Source organism: Gavia stellata, chromosome 16, assembly GCF_030936135.1.
Source record: "Gavia stellata isolate bGavSte3 chromosome 16, bGavSte3.hap2, whole genome shotgun sequence".
Lineage (NCBI taxonomy): Eukaryota > Metazoa > Chordata > Aves > Gaviiformes > Gaviidae > Gavia > Gavia stellata.
In genome coordinates this window covers 8,269,558-8,287,282 of record NC_082609.1, presented here as the reverse complement: position 1 = coordinate 8,287,282, position 17,725 = coordinate 8,269,558, and the positions used below count along the sequence as shown (strand labels likewise).

The 17,725-nt window shown below is 45.3% G+C and overlaps 1 protein-coding gene across 3 annotated transcripts; it reads right to left on the bottom strand.

The window, feature by feature from the left end:
• Nucleotides 1–2,813: 2,813 nt before the first annotated feature.
• SAP30L (SAP30 like) lies at nucleotides 2,814–13,884 on the bottom strand. Of its 3 annotated transcripts, XM_059825382.1 has the most exons (4): nucleotides 13,699–13,884; nucleotides 11,676–11,798; nucleotides 9,857–9,955; nucleotides 2,814–7,900 (listed from the first exon to the last, which is right to left on the bottom strand). In XM_059825382.1, exons 1-4 carry the CDS (start codon nucleotides 13,882–13,884, stop codon nucleotides 7,772–7,774), a joined length of 537 nt encoding a protein of 178 aa, XP_059681365.1. In that variant the 3' UTR covers nucleotides 2,814–7,771. The 3 variants fall into 3 exon arrangements, with proteins under 3 accessions (XP_059681365.1, XP_059681366.1, XP_059681367.1); XM_059825383.1 differs by lacking the exon at nucleotides 11,676–11,798; XM_059825384.1 differs by lacking the exon at nucleotides 11,676–11,798 and having other exon boundaries at nucleotides 9,857–9,940.
• Between the last annotated feature and the right edge of the window lie 3,841 nt (nucleotides 13,885–17,725).

Here is a 17,725-nt window from a genome sequence, read left to right as displayed (position 1 = left end):
GCTCCCTGCTGAGGATGCTGCAGGATCACGGAGTACTCCCTGCAACATGTAAGGGAACGGATCTTGGAGAAAGTTCCAAAAACAATTAAGTAAAAGCACATTAGGGGTCTTTGAGGTACGTAGGGAAGAAGCCAACACCGCCTGCAAGGATAAGAGATGTGAAATCGGCTCCAGCTCCTGGCAAAGCGAGATTAAGTGCTGGCAGAGCCATGCAGTCATCCCCTATTGGATACAGGGGAAATAAAAGAAAAAAGAAAAGCAAGCCCTAAGGCTCTCCCCTGCACACTCAGCCTGCTCAACCACATCTCTAAAACATAAAACCATTAAATCCACATTCACATTTTTCCCCAGCCCTCTGCACTGCCCTTTTTGCTGGGGAGTGGAGAACCGAAGCCTGGTTTCCATCAACGTTGCGAGGACGCCATAGGACGGCTCACGCAGAGAATCGGACGTGTTCAATTTCAATGTCCAACCAGGGGAAAAAAAACCCCAAACCCAAACAAACCATTTTTATGATCTCCATATCCCACTACAGCATAATCCCGCTTCCGGTATCTGACAAGTACAGCCGGCTCCTACCAAGAAGGCGTCTTTGGACGGGAAAGTGGCTCTGGTCCCCCGGCCAGCTGCCCTGGGCTCAGAGGTGCAGCTGCGGAGCACCCACCACCCGGGTTACTGAGCTAACACTGCCCTCGCACGGCAGCAGGGAGCGGAGAGAGGGACGTGTAGTTTTAGGCCCATCAGATCAATCCGCTGGTTGCTCAGTTTCTCGGTGTAAATGTGTTAAAAAATCTGAGCAGATTCCTCCTTGGTTTTCAGCTTGAAACCTTCTGTGGGTTTCTTGGCAGGGAGCAAACATGAGATTAAGCAGCGTTATTTATTAGCCTATACAAATAACAGATTAACTGGCAGACTTCATTTGTATCACCGGAGTTTCCAGTATACCCTCTCACGTTAAAGATGGAACCTGCACAACAGGTTCGCACTTACAGCTGTCCTTCGGCCTTTCTGCCTTTCCTCCCTGGGCAGGACACCTTCTCACAGTGCTGGCAGAAGAGTCCACACTCACCAGTTTGGGAATGCAAATGACACAGCTTTTCCCCTTCCACTGGGCTATACTGCCCTTGTCCTCACCTGAAGACTTTTCCCTGATACCTCCTAAAAAAGCCTGACAACAGGCAGGTGATGTCCTGTGAAGTGACCCACCCTTGCTCCTTGTTTTGTGGTGCCCACCTGTGTCACCTCTGGTCTTGCCCTCTTCAACTGAGAGCTCCCAGAGACAGTGACAATACTCTTGTAGCACGGCAGCGTGCTGCCTCACGCAAAAAGATCCTGGACCATTGCAAATGCCTCCAGACACGTCCACAAATGCAGGCACTGAGGACATTAGGATCTGTTTCTGATGGGCCTGCTCAGCCTCCCCCAGCTCTCCGATACATCAAGGTCAGTCTTTAGCCAAGAGAATATTAGGCTCAAACATAACTACCGGTCACTGATTGTTTCTCACAGCTCAGTAAAGCATCAACACATTCAGCTCTCTAAGGTCTCTTCCCTGCAGTCCCCACTCCCTTGCTATTGAAAGCTAATACCCTGGGACATAGGACAGGGGGGACCAAGCGTCTCCTGCATGCATCACTGGCACTATAAATGGGCACGTTCTCCATGGCTGGAAGTCACCATACAGTGGCGACACAAGCTAACACCCTCCTCCCAGCCCTTGCCCTGAATTGAACGATGATAAGCAGACAGGCGAGTTGGCTGTAGGACAGCACCAAGGAATAAAGATACAGAAGATGTTGTGGGATTGTTTCAGGGAGAATTACCTGTGCAAATCTTTACTGCACATCAACAGTGCAATTTAATAGTGATAAATTCAGGTCATGTATTTTGAGTGGAAAGCTCTCAACATCCTATCACCCTCCTCTGCAAGAGCCCAAGTGTCTGAAGAGCTACACTACAACCTCTTTCTTGGTTAAAAATCAAGGCTAAAGCATGCCTCAGACAGTGCCAGCAGAGCCTTAGGAAATGCCATGACAGGGTTCAGGAGAACAAGTGTTCAAGCTCCAGTTTCTGGCATCGCTCACTTCCTCACTGCAGCAAAAAAGTGAGGCATCTTTGCCTGCAAGGCTGATGGTCAGGAGGAAGAGCAATATGGGAAAAAGAAATGAAGCAAAGCACTACATGGAAAAGGATGTTGCAGCTCAACTGATTGGGATGGTACATGTCAGCATTGCTCTGGGGTAGCACCCACCTTGTCAGCTGGGCATGCAGCTTCGACTCTGGACAACAGGAGCTAGAAGTCATGCATTAAACATAGCCAAGGCTGTACTTGAGAAGGAAGCAGAAGCACAGGGTTGAACTAGACATAAAGAAGATTAATTAAGAAACATGAATCAAATGAGACACTGCACTTCATTGACACGTTCATGATAGAGGGGGGAAAAATATCCCCTTCATAGAAAAGCCCAATACTTCCCAAAATGCAAGGTCACGTGGCTCTCCAACAACATCCATTTTTCTTGTGAGGTCTTTTTGCTGCATTCAAAAGACTCCATGATTTGCATTTATTCAACCCACACAGGTTTGTCACAAAACATCCCATCACCTGAGTTTTCTACTTCAGGCTTGACATATCTGAGTCAGCAGTGGCGTGCTCCCCTTCACGTCTGCAATATTTTCGGCCCTGGGGAGGTGGGTGGGAAATGACAGTGAATCAGAGAAGCCTGGCACAAAATACCCATGCAAAGCAAAACTCCATTGGCTCTGAAACCAACAGTGCTAAGGGCAGAAAGGCAAACAGAAGGGAATGTAGGTCTTGTTGCTAGATAGATCATTTATTAAAGTGAAATTCAGTATTTTATCTTTGTCAGACAGTACAGAGTTAAAGTCTCATACACAGTGGAAGCAGGACATTTCCTACACCTCAGAGAAATGAGTTCTACAGTTTTTGCTATAAGTTACTAAGTTGCTTTAACAATACACAGCTATATTACACAGTTAAAAATACAAGGTGTCCAAAACATTTGGCATAAGATCAGCACAATACATGGAGGCCAGAAACAGAAGAGGGAACACAGTTTTTCTCTCCCAGTAAGCCTGCTAAGACTCCAAGCCATTCTGCAAGTTACCTGCTCTTCCCCTGCCCTGCACTCAAGCTGTGGAGCAGAGAGCTGCGGCTAGGACAGGAGCAAACCCAGCCCCGTTAGGGCTCAGCTAAGAGGCTCCTGGAGTCTGCTGATGTACAGGACGGCCTGCAGAGTTGCTTGCAAGGGAAGTTCAGGTTTAAGGCAGGAGCCCCCCTCCTCTCCCCACTTTCTTCAACTATTTAATTCATTCCAAACAGATGTATTCACAGGCAAGTCAAAAACGCAAGACCAGGGATAGCTGTGAAAAGTGCAAGGAGTATCTTACATCGTAACAGTTCATTTGCACTTTGAAAGTGGAAAATGAGAACTCCCTAACTTGATAAGCTAGAGAGGGCTAAAGGTCATCAGTGACAAGAGGAGTGAGGCATCAATAACATTCCTTCACCTTTGGGACTCTTCAGTCAATACTCTGGGCAGTACAAGGACTCCTTTTGTACAGGCTAGCTTGTACTACCCGCTCTTTTAAACTTGTAGAGGCAAAGTGACTCTAGTGCTCTGGGGAAGTACAACGATCTGCAAATTTAAATAAACAGTCTCCCAGCAGACCATTTCTCTCCCTCCAACTGCAGTTACTGCTGAAGATCTCCCATTGGTATTTACATTTGGCTCAACGAAAAGACGTAAAGTGCACAGCTCCCCCCTTCTTCCCCTCTCATAAAACATCCATTACAAGAGCTAACACAGAACAACTCTTCCTCCACGTTGCTATCTGTGGAAGCCTGTTTTGTTCAGTCTCTCTGTGGGCCATGTCCTGTTTCATCTTCTCTGTGCCATCATGACCCGCTTGAAAACTCACACTTACTGCGGATTATTTTGGCTCTTGATTTCGAAGCCTCTCTGAAGCCAGCTTGCACTTAAGACTAATTTTAAATGCCAGACTTGATATGTTTTGGCCAAGTCTTGCACTCCAGGCTATCTAGTGGTTTACAGCCACATTTCTAAGGAAAACTGGAACACCAGAGTACTGGGGACAAGCGGTACAAACCTGCCTGCTCTGCTTTTCTCAGGCTGAGCATCTGAAGTGCCTGGCAAAAGAAATTAGCTTTTAATGCAATTGTTTACTTCAGGTTGATATACAATATTCTTTGAGATGCAGAAATTTTTAAAAAACTGCATTCTAACACAGCCTCCTTGGATATATTTGCACTTCTCAGCCATCAGATTGCCACCGACTCAAGTCTTCGCATGCTTCCAACTCCCTTCAGTTGAGCTCAAGCCAGTAACTAGCAGCAATGATTTCTTCTTCTTCCCTTAAAGTGAACTGAGGGTCAGCATACAGGATGAAATTAACCCCGGAAGAGATATTTCCCTATTATTTGAATTTCATACTAATGGCTTTGAATCTATTCAGAAGTCTAATGAATTTAATGCAACTCTTCAATGAGAATTGAATTAGGCTATGTAATTGAATTAGGCTATATAATGGCTGGAGGGCTTCAAAGATGATTCCTTTGCCCCAAGGTGAATGTCACCTATGCAGGCTTGTAAGAAATAAGCTTCCACTATTATAAATGGAAGATGACATCTGGTCATCCTCCAAGCCCCCAAGGCTTGTGCTCCATGGTTCAAAGCTAGACAGAATTTAAGGCCCATCTGTGAAAAGCAAAATGTAAAAGGAAAAAAAAAATCTTATCATACCAGCCAAAGCGATTTGGGTCTTCCACCTTTCCAACAAGTCCCATCTAAAAGTGCTGAGAAAACGTCCCACCTCATGGCTTCACAAGTGTGAGGTTCAAACACATTTACTTTGAAGTTTAAAACAAAAAGTTGGAAAGTCTTTTTTAATTGGCATGCAGCATAAGGAATCAAATACACAGAATGGTATTATACAGACCGACAATTGCATTGTTGCGTTTTCTGGTTATTAGATACTAAATGCTTTTCAAGAATCACAGGCACCCTGAACATGGATATTGCTACTGAATTGACGTGTGATTTCAGTTTATAGCATGGGAGCCATAAAGTGGCTAACCCTTCCAACAAGACATCGGCTTTCTTTTGCTCAAGGCGTTTTTCTCTAGCTAAGTTGAGAACAAGGTAATAAGGCATTTGCAAGGGTTTATAAGGCCATGGGGTCCGACAGCCAAAGATTCTTCTGTTTCTTTGGTGTCTTGCCTCCAAGCTTTCCACCTTATAAACAACTGCTAATGGCTGGTAAACATCTCTTCATCATCACACTTCACTAAGAATGTTTTCAAAAAAGTATAATTGCTTTAAGAGTGAAACCAACAAGGATCACATTTTACATCAATTGCCTATTTTCAGGAAAAAAAAAAAAGCTTCCTGGATACCACCTCTGCAGAAAAGCATTCCAGTGAATACACCTGAACAGATGGAACCTGCCACCATATTTCCTTGAAAAGAATCATTTTGCTGCTGGCTGCTAAAACACCCCAACAGATTTATTTACTCTTAGAAATAAAACAAAACAAAATACAACAACAAAAAGTAAACCCCAAACAAACTACATTTTTACAGTTTTGGTCTAGAAGTTACAATGAGGCATAACCCTCTCAACTCAGAAATTCATTTTCCCTTGGTAATATCCTCTGATAACATGAGCACTTCGAAGATTAACATGCAGTCAGAGAATGTACCCTTTTAGCTATCTGTCCTGAATGAGAGAAGCCAGATCATGTTGACTGATGTGGGAATTACTCCATCCTTTCAATAAGGAAAGGACCAGTGTAATTAGGAAATTTTTAAACATTCATGAAATACCGACACAAGACATTCTCTCCTCATTCCTTGAATCTCTCTCCTGGCTGATGTTCTTAAAATCCACACTGAATCGAACAAGGAAATGCTGAAACAATCACACTCCCCAAAACTTCACAAATGGGATGTGTACCATAACAGAGTATTTCTGCCTATGACACAGGACTTAGACATGTTGAAGTTTGTTGAACATGTCTTTGGAGTATTAGCAAACACTTCAGAGCTGACGTGAACAGCTCGCTTTAAATTGTGACTTGATTTTTAAAGAGACCCTGGGAGAGTTTCAACAAGAGCTTGACTATGTGAACCCTTCATGCCTTACGAAACATGATGCAGTACTAAGCTGGGATTGTAATCTGTGTGTTTAGCTCTTCAACAAAGCTTCGTCCAGTTTTGGAATATTAAAACCTGCCATTGACAAAATGCTAGCCAAAGTTTTCTACTGTTCAATTCCTCGATTAAGGCTTGTTGAGAATATACTCTCTATGTGGAGTCTTGGCATCTTGTAACAGAATGGAGACACTGGTTAGGACAGCAATGAAACAGAGTGGTGCTTTAAATCATGAGATCCCCTTGAATAGAGTTTGAGGTCACTGGAGAACAGTCAGTCATGACCAACACTTTTATAAGCTCCTTTTGCCAAAACAACCACTGTGTTATTTGTAAGGACACCATGGCTTTAAATAACAAAATCAGAGCAATCTCTTCCTACAGCGCCCAGTTGGAGAGCACCAGCATGCCACCCTCCACTCACACACCTCTTATGAAAGCACATGTAATGCTCACAAAAGGCAAGTGCTTTGTTACTTTTTGCCCATTGCAAAGACAGATGAAATGCATCATGCTCCAGTCAGTTCGCTACCCTGCTTATGGTGATACACCCACTAGCATAAGTCTGCTTTATACTAAACAGAGACTGCCGAGCCCACTAATCCACACAGCAGTTTTGTGACACCTGCTAAAGACTAGCTTCAGTATAAAATTCACATCACTTGTGATTGATACCTGATCTGACACAGAGATTAAGAGACAGATGTCTTAAGCCATTGTTTCACCTACCATCACTGAGCCTTGAATACAAGGGAAATACGCATAAGTGAATTAAATAAGCATTTCTACCAGCATGATCAAACCCAGCAAGTAAGCTGTATTTGCCTTAATACCACATTCTGAGGAAATACGGAAGTTTTAGAATGCTTACAGACAATCAATTAGTGAGTTCTTAAATAAAAGAAATTAGAAAAAGAGATTGCAGAGAGTTGCTTGGCATCCATGTCGGAAGGGGGCGGGAGAAAAAATGGTTAAAAAAAAATTTAAAAAAATCAATTTCAAGCTAGTCAAGTAGTGTTCACTGGAGTAGATCTGGTGAGCTGGAGCATTTGTAGAAGTTTGGGACTTGAAGCACTGACTCAAGGCAAGACAGAGCATGTGTAGGTGGGAAGCAAGCTTCAAACAAACTTCTGACCCATGCACCTTAATAATGAATTTTATCTCTGCCGCTATTCCGGTCCTGTGCCAAGACAAACTGCACGGTGGTTTGTGATGCAGTCTGAATTCAGTGAAAAAATTCCATCTGTGATCTGAATTGCACTGAGATGCAGATTTCCAGAAATGGTTTAAAACACTGAGTTGACAAACTCCACAGTCCTACAGGTTTACTTGGTTTCCCCATTATCCTCATTTCTTTATTCCAACGTGACTTTGAAATGAGGGGAAGAAGTCTTCAGAAACATGCTGGGCACATGTTTTCAAATACTCCTGATAAGAATGTCTGTATTTTTTCTGTCATCCAGACTTACTGCATTTAAAAAAAAATTTACAATATACGTCAACAGTTTTTATATACCTAAAATGCACAATACCATCTGTTCCTTCAAGGTCTCTCTTATTCCAAGTCTTGTTAATCTTCATTCTAGTTGCTTGCTACCTTCTGATTTCTGGTCCAGCCTGCTCTTGTTGTTCTTCACCATATAGATGAAATACGCAAGCGTCTCTTTCTCATTCACAGGTATATTCCTGAAGTGACGACTGACAGTCTAGAAGGACAACATGTAAAGAGACAGAAATTCTGAAATTAAAAAGTAGAAATAATCAGAACAGGGTTTCTCTTCACTTTTCAAAAACGATTTTATGGCCACTGAGCATAATATACTTTTAGTCAAACATGCACCAATTCAAACTGTCAGTCCTCATTTACCTCTCTCTCTCTTTACAGCTGGAATGTGCGTATGAACATAGCATAGCCTTGCTATATCAGCAGTATTTGCAGCCAACCTACAAGCGGAATTTGGAAGCCAGAATGTCCTCCTGCCAAAGCAGCATAGCCTCTCCTAAGCGGCATTTCATGCCGAGATTTTTTGGAGGGCAAGCTTTCTCTGCACCTCAGTATTTTAAAGGAGAGTGTCAGAAATATTGAAACACTTTGCTGTGTGAACCAGATGTAGCAAAAGTCCAAAGGAAAACACACTGGATGTGCTTGCATCGGAAAGAACACCAGGGGATTTGCAATGGGAGGGTTAGGATTTGGTCAGGGCTACCCCTCTCTGACACTAGCATAAGCCCTGAACCATTAGCTGCTTTTTCCTCAGAAAATGAATGTAGAAAACATGCTGGAGCTGGATGAGATCCGCTTCTCATATGGAAGAAGCTCTTTTTTGGTACCCAACACAGCTCCAGAACTGGATGTTGATGCAGGCTGAGCAGTAAGTCACTCCAAGAAGATTTATGGAAGTTTGAGTTTTCCTTACGGTGGGGTAGCAGCAGGAGTCTAAGAGCCTCAGGCAGCAGTGTTTCAAGCATGGGAGCTGGACGAGGATCCAGCGTAGGGTCAAAGCTGCTCAGACTTCACAGGAAATCTGGGAAGTGTGTGACAACTTTAAGTTAGGCTCCCTTTATTTTCCGCTTGCATAGTAGTTTTTTTTTTTCCTCCTGGGCACATTCATGGTAAATTCCCTAAATAAGTAGTCCTTCACGGCAGGAGGTAGGTGAGAGACTATGAACTGGTTAGTTAGAACACAACAAATCAGAACTACTAATGAGGACATACATACACCCACCCTGCTTCATTCACCTTACTCCTACATGCACTACACTACACATTCTCTGTATTCTGTATCTTCATTCCCTAGTTGACTTTGAAAGAGAGCAAGACAGTGCCTTGCTGGCTTTTTTGGTCTGCTGGTTGTTGTTCTTTAAAGCAAAAGCAAAAAGTTTTGGGCAGCCCGTTGTGAAAGCTTCAGCTTACAAAAACAACCTTGTTACCATTCAGTAACTGCTACAGTTTTTTCAAGTTTAGGGAAGACTTTTCCCACAGAATGCCTTCAGATCAAGTCAGGAAAGAGAGCAGAGCAGATGCACACCAAGCACAACTAGCCCAAATAACAAAGAGTTACAGAGAATTCTTTCTTAACAAGTACCCCATATGGTGAGAAAGCAGCAGTAGAGGCCCTTAAGGAAAGAGCCTTTTATTGACCTAATACAGAATCATTAAGACATCAGGACAAGGGAGGGAAGGAATAATAAGGAATCTGAAGTCATGGTCAGTGATTTTGCCTTTAATAAGAAGCAATTCCAACCAGTTCAAGTGCCTGTGAGGAAAGAAAAACTAACAGGGGCCCTTAAGGTGACTAGTAGTGTGTAAGTCTGAGCTTCAGTACAACAGCCGTCTTCAGTTAACACCTAAGCCACCGGAAACTAGGTTCTGTTTCTGCTCCCTAAAGGTAACGGATTGTGACTATGAACAAGGAGGGAAAGGAAGCAGAGAAAAGCAAGTTACTAAAACATGCTTTCAAGAGCCAGCTTCCATGTACTCCATGACTGTCTCAGGTGAAAGAAAGCAAGCAGTGTCATCCCCTGAAACCTTTCGCAGAGCACACGGTATGTATTAGCGACAGAGTCACTACAGGTATCAGTGTCCAAGAAATGTGCACTTCAGCAGAGGAGACAAAAAGTTTTTTAATAGCAGAGATGATACTACCTCTGTTGTCACTTACTTCTGCTAGCTGAGCCTTGTTGAGTCCAGGCCTAGTCTGCAACTTATAATGTCTCTTGTAACGTCGCAGAGTATTCACTTGGAGCTGGAACAAGTCAACCTGGAAGTGATGCAGAGAAGAGGGGATGAGCATTTCCTTTAGCTTCTGTTAGGCAGAAATGTAGAGTTATCTAAAAATAATTATTTCTTCCTCAACAGGACTGCTCCTTGCTTGCATTCAGAACCACATGGGCTTGCCTTACTGACAAATCTAAGTATATTTTGTATTTGTTAATGCTAAAGGACCAAAATAGCCTCAGGGAAATACGAAATTTTGTTCTGGTTCACATGCTGTCAACAGAATTGCTGGCCAATTTCTGCTCTCAATTACACCTCTGCAACCTCCAAGCAAAGGGGAACCTTTTGTTCCCACAAGGTTTAAAAAGCTCACACATGAAATATCAATTTAGCAGGCACTGAACAAATGGCTTGTGACATAAAACAGAGTACAGAGACAGAGAAGAAATGAAATTCAAATACTTAAATGGGAAGTGCACAGTTTAAAAGCAAGGGTGGTGGAGGTTACAGGAAGGAAGATGAAGATGAAGATCATGTGGGAAATGCCATGTTTCAAAGACAAAAGGAATCTCTGCTGAAAACCAAGAGGAAAATTACATTAAAACTGACACACTGCAGAGCTCCCTATTCAGTTAGGTGATGTGCATCCCTCACTTTTTAACCACCAAATACCCTGCATGCTCTACAGTGCTAACATTGTTAGATGCCAGCTGGGTCTTCACCAAACATCCTGGCAACTAACGTAAAGCCCGTACAGGAAAGTTTTGATGGAGAACCTTGTAGAATGGAAACACAAACAGCTACAACAAAATGTCAGGTATCCTTACAAAAAAAAAAAAAACCACCACCAACAAAAAACCCACAACCCAAAACTTGCTACTCTTTCAACACCTCCACAGAGAAGGTATGTGGACACAGCTTTGCAGTCAAGACACAGCTTGGCTGGCAAAACAATTCTTGGTGGCTTTTTTTTTCAGAAATAAAATGCTTTTTGCCAATACGGGTGGCATTTCCAGCAGAGGGCTCTGCTGACATGGCCAGAACTCTGCTCCTCCAGGAACATCACCTCAGCACAACTTTTTGCAATGTCAACAGTACCAGAAACATCACCAAAGCAAATACAGCACACAATGGCACAGAGAAGAGATTATTCTAGAGCTCTGTAACACAGAAAACCTCCCGCAGGCCTATTTCCTGAAAATAAAAAGATGTTACAAATTATTTGAAGGTAGTTTTAAACAGTGCCAAAAATACCATATATGCAAAGGTCTGGAAGAGCTTAATATCCCTGGATATCAAATACCCAAACACAGAGAGAGTGGCCTATTGAATTCTCTAGTGTATTTGCAAAACATGCAAATATGTTTTGCAAAATGCATGCTAGGTAACAAAGAACCTAGATAGGGGCCTCAGTCACCATCGAAAATAAGTTGTTTTTACTTTTAAAAAATAATTAATATCAAATACTGTTTTAACAGCTCTGTTTGGAAGCAGTACATACATGAAACTGTGCAGTTACCTTATCACACCCCTTTTTTAGAAAACTTTACATGGGCAAAGAACTCATACAGGAATGAAGAAGAAAATTAGGATATTACACATCAGAAAAAAGTCTCTCTGAAAAGTGAGAGTAACTCCATAGCAGTTTCAGTGGAGTTGCAATTTTAAATTTAAATATTTTGCGATACATGAAAACATCCAAGTGAAATTTCAACATGCTCAAAATTGGTAAAGCAGCCTACACCCACTTGGCACCTACTAACCTCTGGGACATCCGTTTCATGCTCAGGAGAATCACCTCCATCATCGCTTGTCTTCCTCTTTCTTTTGTTTCGGACACTTTGAATGAAGTTCTTGTGAAAATCACAAATATACAGATGTCTCACCTAAGAATCAGAAGTGGTGAAAAAGCAATCAAAACAGGTTCTGTAGAAACAGCATTCAACAGCAGCCACTTAGACACCAGTATTAGAGAGTGCACCCTCATGACTGGCATGACTGAATGCCTCATGACATTAAGGAATTTCTAATCTTAAACCCCAAGCCTGATATCGTACTCTTGAGTCAGAGATAATTTACATTACAAAGACTACAGGCAAGGAAAATGAAGGACTCAAGAGCTCCAGCTGAACCTGAACCTCTGCAGGTAATATATTTCTTTTTTATGGTTGCAATCATATGTCAGAAAAAAATAGGTGATTGTCTGGAGGAAGTGCATTTGCTTCAGGACTTACTACCAGGTAACTATCAAGAAAAATATTATTCTGTTCCACTCTTGTGAACTTTCTGGTTTGAATAGTACAGAAGATTATTAATGCAAGTGTTTCAAAATCTAGACCAAGTAGAAGTTGGCTAATTACCTCAATTAAAATAAGCAAACCAAAACCAAAAATGCCTCTTTCCTATAGCTTATCCTGCCACAGAACCCCCTTTTTAACAAATGTTATCTCACTAGAGTCAGCATATATACAAAAAAGGACTGCAAGTTAAAAAAATTATTTGGCACCTGCAAGGAAAAAAAAGTCTTCAGATGACACAGGCACCCTACATTCAAATTTACTTTATGCAGCCTACTTCATATTTTCCCTTCACTTTGAGTTCATTAGTCTGATTTCCTCTTTTTATTTCTAAAGCCTTTCATCTGGCAACAAAGAATTAATTCTAAAACGAAAGAAATTACTATACCACTAAACAAATCTGCTGAGGACTGCAGCCAGGAGAAATACTCTGTTTTTTAAGAATAAGATTATATTTCAAATTGAGTCACTCTCGTCCCATGACATGATGTATTTTGGCTGTGCAAACGCTGACTGCAGAAGCTGCCAAACAGACTGACTCAAAACTTCACCTTTTTATTTGTTTTTAATGCTTTTAATCTTTAAAAGATCAGGTAAGAAAAGGATGCAGAGCAGAATTGCGTTAACCAAGTCACTTCTGAGAAATTCCTTCTGTAATCTTGAGGGGCTGCTCTGCTTTACCTATTTCTCCGCTCGGGAAACGACCGGTTACTATCTTGAGCTGACAGCTGTCACTTAATGTCATTAAGTGGCCAGCAGCAAATTGGGCTGTTTAGTGCCGACCAGCGAACAAGCGCGCAAGTGCCCTCTTTAAGAGGCTGCGCACCTCGCCTTCCGAATTAGATGCAGTGGTTCATTTTTAATAATCTGCTTCACTAGAACACGAATTCTTACTCATTAAATAACATCAGTGACACCTAACTGAAATAGTCACCCATAACATTGATTTCACCTAGTAGCATCAGCAGTTTTCAGTATGAAACCGAAATTAAAATAGCACTATCGCCTCCAAAGCAAAGACGGCTCGCTCCTTAGCTCCCCGCGAACATCATCTGCTCCCCACCGTATGAGCGCTTTCCTCCCAAACACGGTTTTTAGTGCCGCCTCATTAAGCCTCACGAGACGATCGGTGCCATAAGGAAAAGCCGTATCTTTACCCGGGCATCTGCTTCTCTTACCCTGGCGCAGGAACACCGAGGACGGGAAAACGCGGTCCAGAGGAACCGAGTTGGCAACACAAAGCATCGCCCCTCGCACCCCCTCTCCCCGTTGCTTGTAGGGGTGAAGTGAACCCCCCCGGGCAATCGGAAAGCTCAACTTGCCGGGCGGATAAGCAACTTTCCGCCGGCCGCCCGCCCGCGGCAGAAGGGAACGCGGCCTCCCCGGGAGAGACCGCACTGCGGGCCCGGGCTGGGGACGGCGAGGCGCGCCCGGCCGGCCCCTCAGGGGGGCTCGGCGGCGGGCAGGACCGGGGGAGGCGGCAACTCACACTTTTGTCGATGTCCAGCTTCAGCTTCTTCTGCGAGATGCTCTTCTGGATCCGCTTGCTGAAGGACGCGTTGCCGGCGGGGCGCACGCAGCGGTCCCCGTCGTCGATGAGGCAGCAGCTCTGGCCGTAAAAGGGGGCGGCGGGAGGCCCATCCCGGCTGTCCTCCTCGGTGCTGAAACCATTCATCGCCCACCTGCCCGCCCCTCACCCCGCCCGGGGAGCCGAGAACCGGGGATACAGCCGCCGCCGTCGCCGGGCCGCCCCGCGCCCTCGGGGGGACCCCGGCGCCCCCGCGGGGGCCCCCCACTCTTGCAGGGGCCCCCTCAAGGGGGGGACCCCCGTCAGCGCCAGGGGAAGGGGCCGCGCCGCCGGGAGGGCCGCCCGCCGCCGCCCCTCAGCGGTGCCCGCGGAGGCCGGGCCGGGCCCCCCAAGCGCCGCCGCCCGCGGGGGAGCCGGGACCCCGCACGCACCACTCACACACACAAAACGGCCTCCCCGGCAGCGGAAGTCCCGCCCCCCGCCTGCAGGCGGGGCGCTGGTTGGGCGGAGCGGCTCGCGGGGCGGGGCGCGCCGCCGCCGCTCCGCGCGTCTATTGGTGGAAGGCGCTGCCAGTCTGTCGCCACCGCCCGGCACCGGCCCGCCTCGGTGTTCGCACGGCAGCCGGAAGGTCGCCGGGAGAGAGGCGCGCGAGCGCGGGGAGGGGGAGGCCGCGCGCCGTTGCCAGGGCACCGCAGTGCGCCCCCCCCCGCCCCCACTGTGACGGGCGCTGACGGGGAGCGGCGGGCCCCGGCCTCCCCTCAGCCGCCCCCGCCGCCCCGCGGGGCGCTCGCTCTCTTCCCGTGAGGGGGCTGAGGAAACTCGGTGTCTCCCTCGGCCCCGGGCGCTGCCGGAGCGGGTGCCCGGCCTTGTCCCTCGGGGCGGAGGCGGGGAGCGTCGCCGGCCCCGCCGGCCTCCGGGCTTCCTCTGCTCCCCAGGGACCCGCATAGCGGAACACAAGCCTCTCGCCGCAGCGCTCGCCTGCCTCAGCCTCCGGCCCACGGGCTCCTAGCGCGGGTTTCTCCAGCCGACCAAAGCTGAAGCAGCATCGCTCTAATAACAGCGCGAAAGGAAGCAAAGGGCCAGGCCGAACCGGCGGCTCTCGCCCCGTCCCTTGTACGTAACTCACGTCGACATCCTCCACAAATGCCTGTTCTTGGCTACCTCCTCACATGAAGCTCCTCATGTCGTGTAGGCAGGAGTCCCTGCCTGAAATATTAAAGAAGATAGATTTTTTACTAATGACAAGGCAGGGATAGTGAAAAGATTGGACCTGGGAAAGTGTTTCCCAAAGCAATATCTGACTTGAAGCCTTGCATTTCCTTCATCTTCAGGGGGGAAAAAAAAAAAAAGCTGGGGGGGAAGAAAAAAATTCCTACTGATCTGTAGAGAAAAGATATTACTTCTGGAAATGCTGTCACCTCTGTAATACCAGACGGCATATGCTATTGTCAAAGGTGTGTAGGCAGCTGTAAATGGAAAAGGATTTCATCTTCCTGAAGAAAAGGCTTTCTGCACAACCAGAAAAAAGGTTCTATAGACTAAAATTACTTTAAAGTCTGAAATCCCACATGTGGAACAATGTGCGTTAGCATGGGATGAACCGTGCTGAATCACACACACGAAATACCTTTGCAAGAAAGAGACCCCTCAAAGCCCTTGGTCATCAGATCAGCCGGCTCCACGGTAACGCTGACACAGGCGCCTTGCAGCCTGTTCTGCCTGCTCCCCACAAGAAGACTGAGAAACACTAAACCATCTATTTTCCAGGCAGTCCTTACAATACCAAACATGTCTCAGAATAAATCTGGAGGGCAGGGACTTAATACGCTTCCTTAACAGTTCTGCCTCTTGTCTTAGTTTTTGTTGCTGGCGCACTCGGGCAATTACAAATTCCTGTTTGTCCGTGTGACTACTAGAGAACCACAGTGCGCTCTCCTGGGGAGACTGCTCCCAGAAGCCAGCCACTCCAATAGGAAGGTGGTGGAAACAAATGACTTTACCCGCAGGCCAACAAGCAGTTAGTGAAGAGCAAAGAGATTTAAAAAAGCAAGATGCTGCCGCTTATAAAAGCCCCTGGCCAAATTGTCTGGGATCTGCCGGCCTGAAGTAATACCCTCCTGGCAAAAACCATACAGATATTCCCTTGGTTTTGGGAAAGGGAAAACACCAGAAAGCTGACAGTGATTTCAGAGCTCCTGATAGCAAGCTTTCTAGGTTTATCTTAACATTACAAATAAAAATCAAATGGTAGACTGAGGAAATCTTGCAGAAGGACATTTGGGAAGCTGAAAGCACAGACTGTAGGGACAGATGATAATAGCAGCAAGTAGATAAAAGGGAACATGATCATAATAGGCAGGACTTCCTCCTGTCCCTGTGAGGAAGAGATTCCGCAGGTGCTCCCTGGACTATTCTATGGGAAGCTGGGAGTGGCTGGAGAAACAGGCACCATCGGTGCCAGAACAGGTTGGTACTTACCATCAGATTGTATTTCATCTTTGGCTGCAAACTCTCATCCCATGCAAATGAAAAGATTTTAAGTTGTTTTGGAATGCCTACTGAGAGGGAAAAAACCCTGCTTTTGTCACTGTCTGTTTGCTAATTCAATGCTAAGTACCTCCAGCTCAGGCTAACACAATGACCCCTTTTTTCATTTTTTTTTTTTTTTTAAAAAGTGCATGGAAGTGTTCATATAATTGCAGTTTATTTCAGCATATTTATCCTCATGGGAACCTCAAGATTTCACAGTCTGCTAGTCTGGAACTAGCTTGCTGTGAAATAAACTGCCACATAGAGACATTCTTTATTAGGTATCTATCACTAACCTGATCTAATAATTCTTTGTGGGAGCTGCAATGAAGTGAGAAACAATGTTTCATAAACCCATCAGCACCCAGGCAGCTTTACTGCCTTTGAAGCTGTAATAGCCTGCCCATCCAAGCCAGCCCTCTAATCAAATTAAGGGAACCTGCACAGGCCTTTAAATCTCAGCTGGAGCAGCACTACCCTCTAAAGAGAAGTCTGCAACTTAGCTGTCATCTGGAACTTACTGTTTTAATGGAGCCATTTGGGGTCCTTGGGACAGAAATTCTACTCTCCAAAAGGTCTGTGCTGCTAAAGATGTCCTGGGAAAAAGCCCTTTTTATTTTTTATTTTTTTATACCTCCAGTCAGAAATCAGACCATTTCCATTTTCTGTATCTTGGAGGCCAATGCAGACTCTGCCCTAGCTCCTCTGCCAGAGTCCTACTCTCCTCAGCATTTTTCTAGGGTGGCACATATTGAACCTGCTAAAATGCTTAAACTGTCACAGCTTTTGGCACATACTCCCCCTGGAAATGTTCCGGTGGCCAAGAATCATGGCACAGTATTCCCTTAGGAGCATGCTTGCAGTGATCTGCTGGTCTCCCAAGAAAGAGCCTTTCTATTCCTTCACACATGCCGATTTTCACACGTGCAGGTTTTCGCACATGCTACTGTTTATCTCCCCTCCATTTATTTCACTGCTTTTCACCCCATGGAGTTAAGTAAAAAGAAGTGTTGGGAAGGCCACAAAAGAAATGAAGTGGTGACAGTGGAAAGTGCTGAGGGTCCTAAGTGGGAGCATGGGATAGGGCCATGAGCAATGCCTATAAACTTACCTTGTTTTGGGCTGAAAGACTGCTCTCCCCACCTAAAAACTTAAACACAGAAAGGGCAGTGAGCTGTTAAAAATTCTCCCCTGAAAACCATGGTGCAGGATGGATCTACCAGTGGTTGCTCTCAAGGCAGACACAGAAAGGAGAGTGACAGCTTCATCCTGCCCTAAGCTGGGAAACAGTTGTGTGATGCTAAGCTCCCTCAAACCACAGGAAATGGTAGTTCAGACAAGATGCATGTATAGGCTTGGGTGATTTTAACATTTTATTCTCATGGCCATGTATCTCAGCAGTAAACAGACAAACTGCCTTTAAGATAAGCTTTTTGTGTTGCTTTGAACATGTGGCTTG

Coding starts and splice junctions, on each gene's coding strand:
- SAP30L (XM_059825382.1), bottom strand. CDS start 13,884: ATGAATGGTTTCAGCACCGAGGAGGACAGCCGGGATGGGCCTCCCGCC. Junction 11,799..13,698: donor AGCTGGACATCGACAAAAGT/GTGAGTTGCCGC, acceptor TCTGATTCTTAG/GTGAGACATCTGTATATTTG. Junction 7,901..9,856: donor ACAAGGCTCAGCTAGCAGAA/GTAAGTGACAAC, acceptor TTGTCCTTCTAG/ACTGTCAGTCGTCACTTCAG.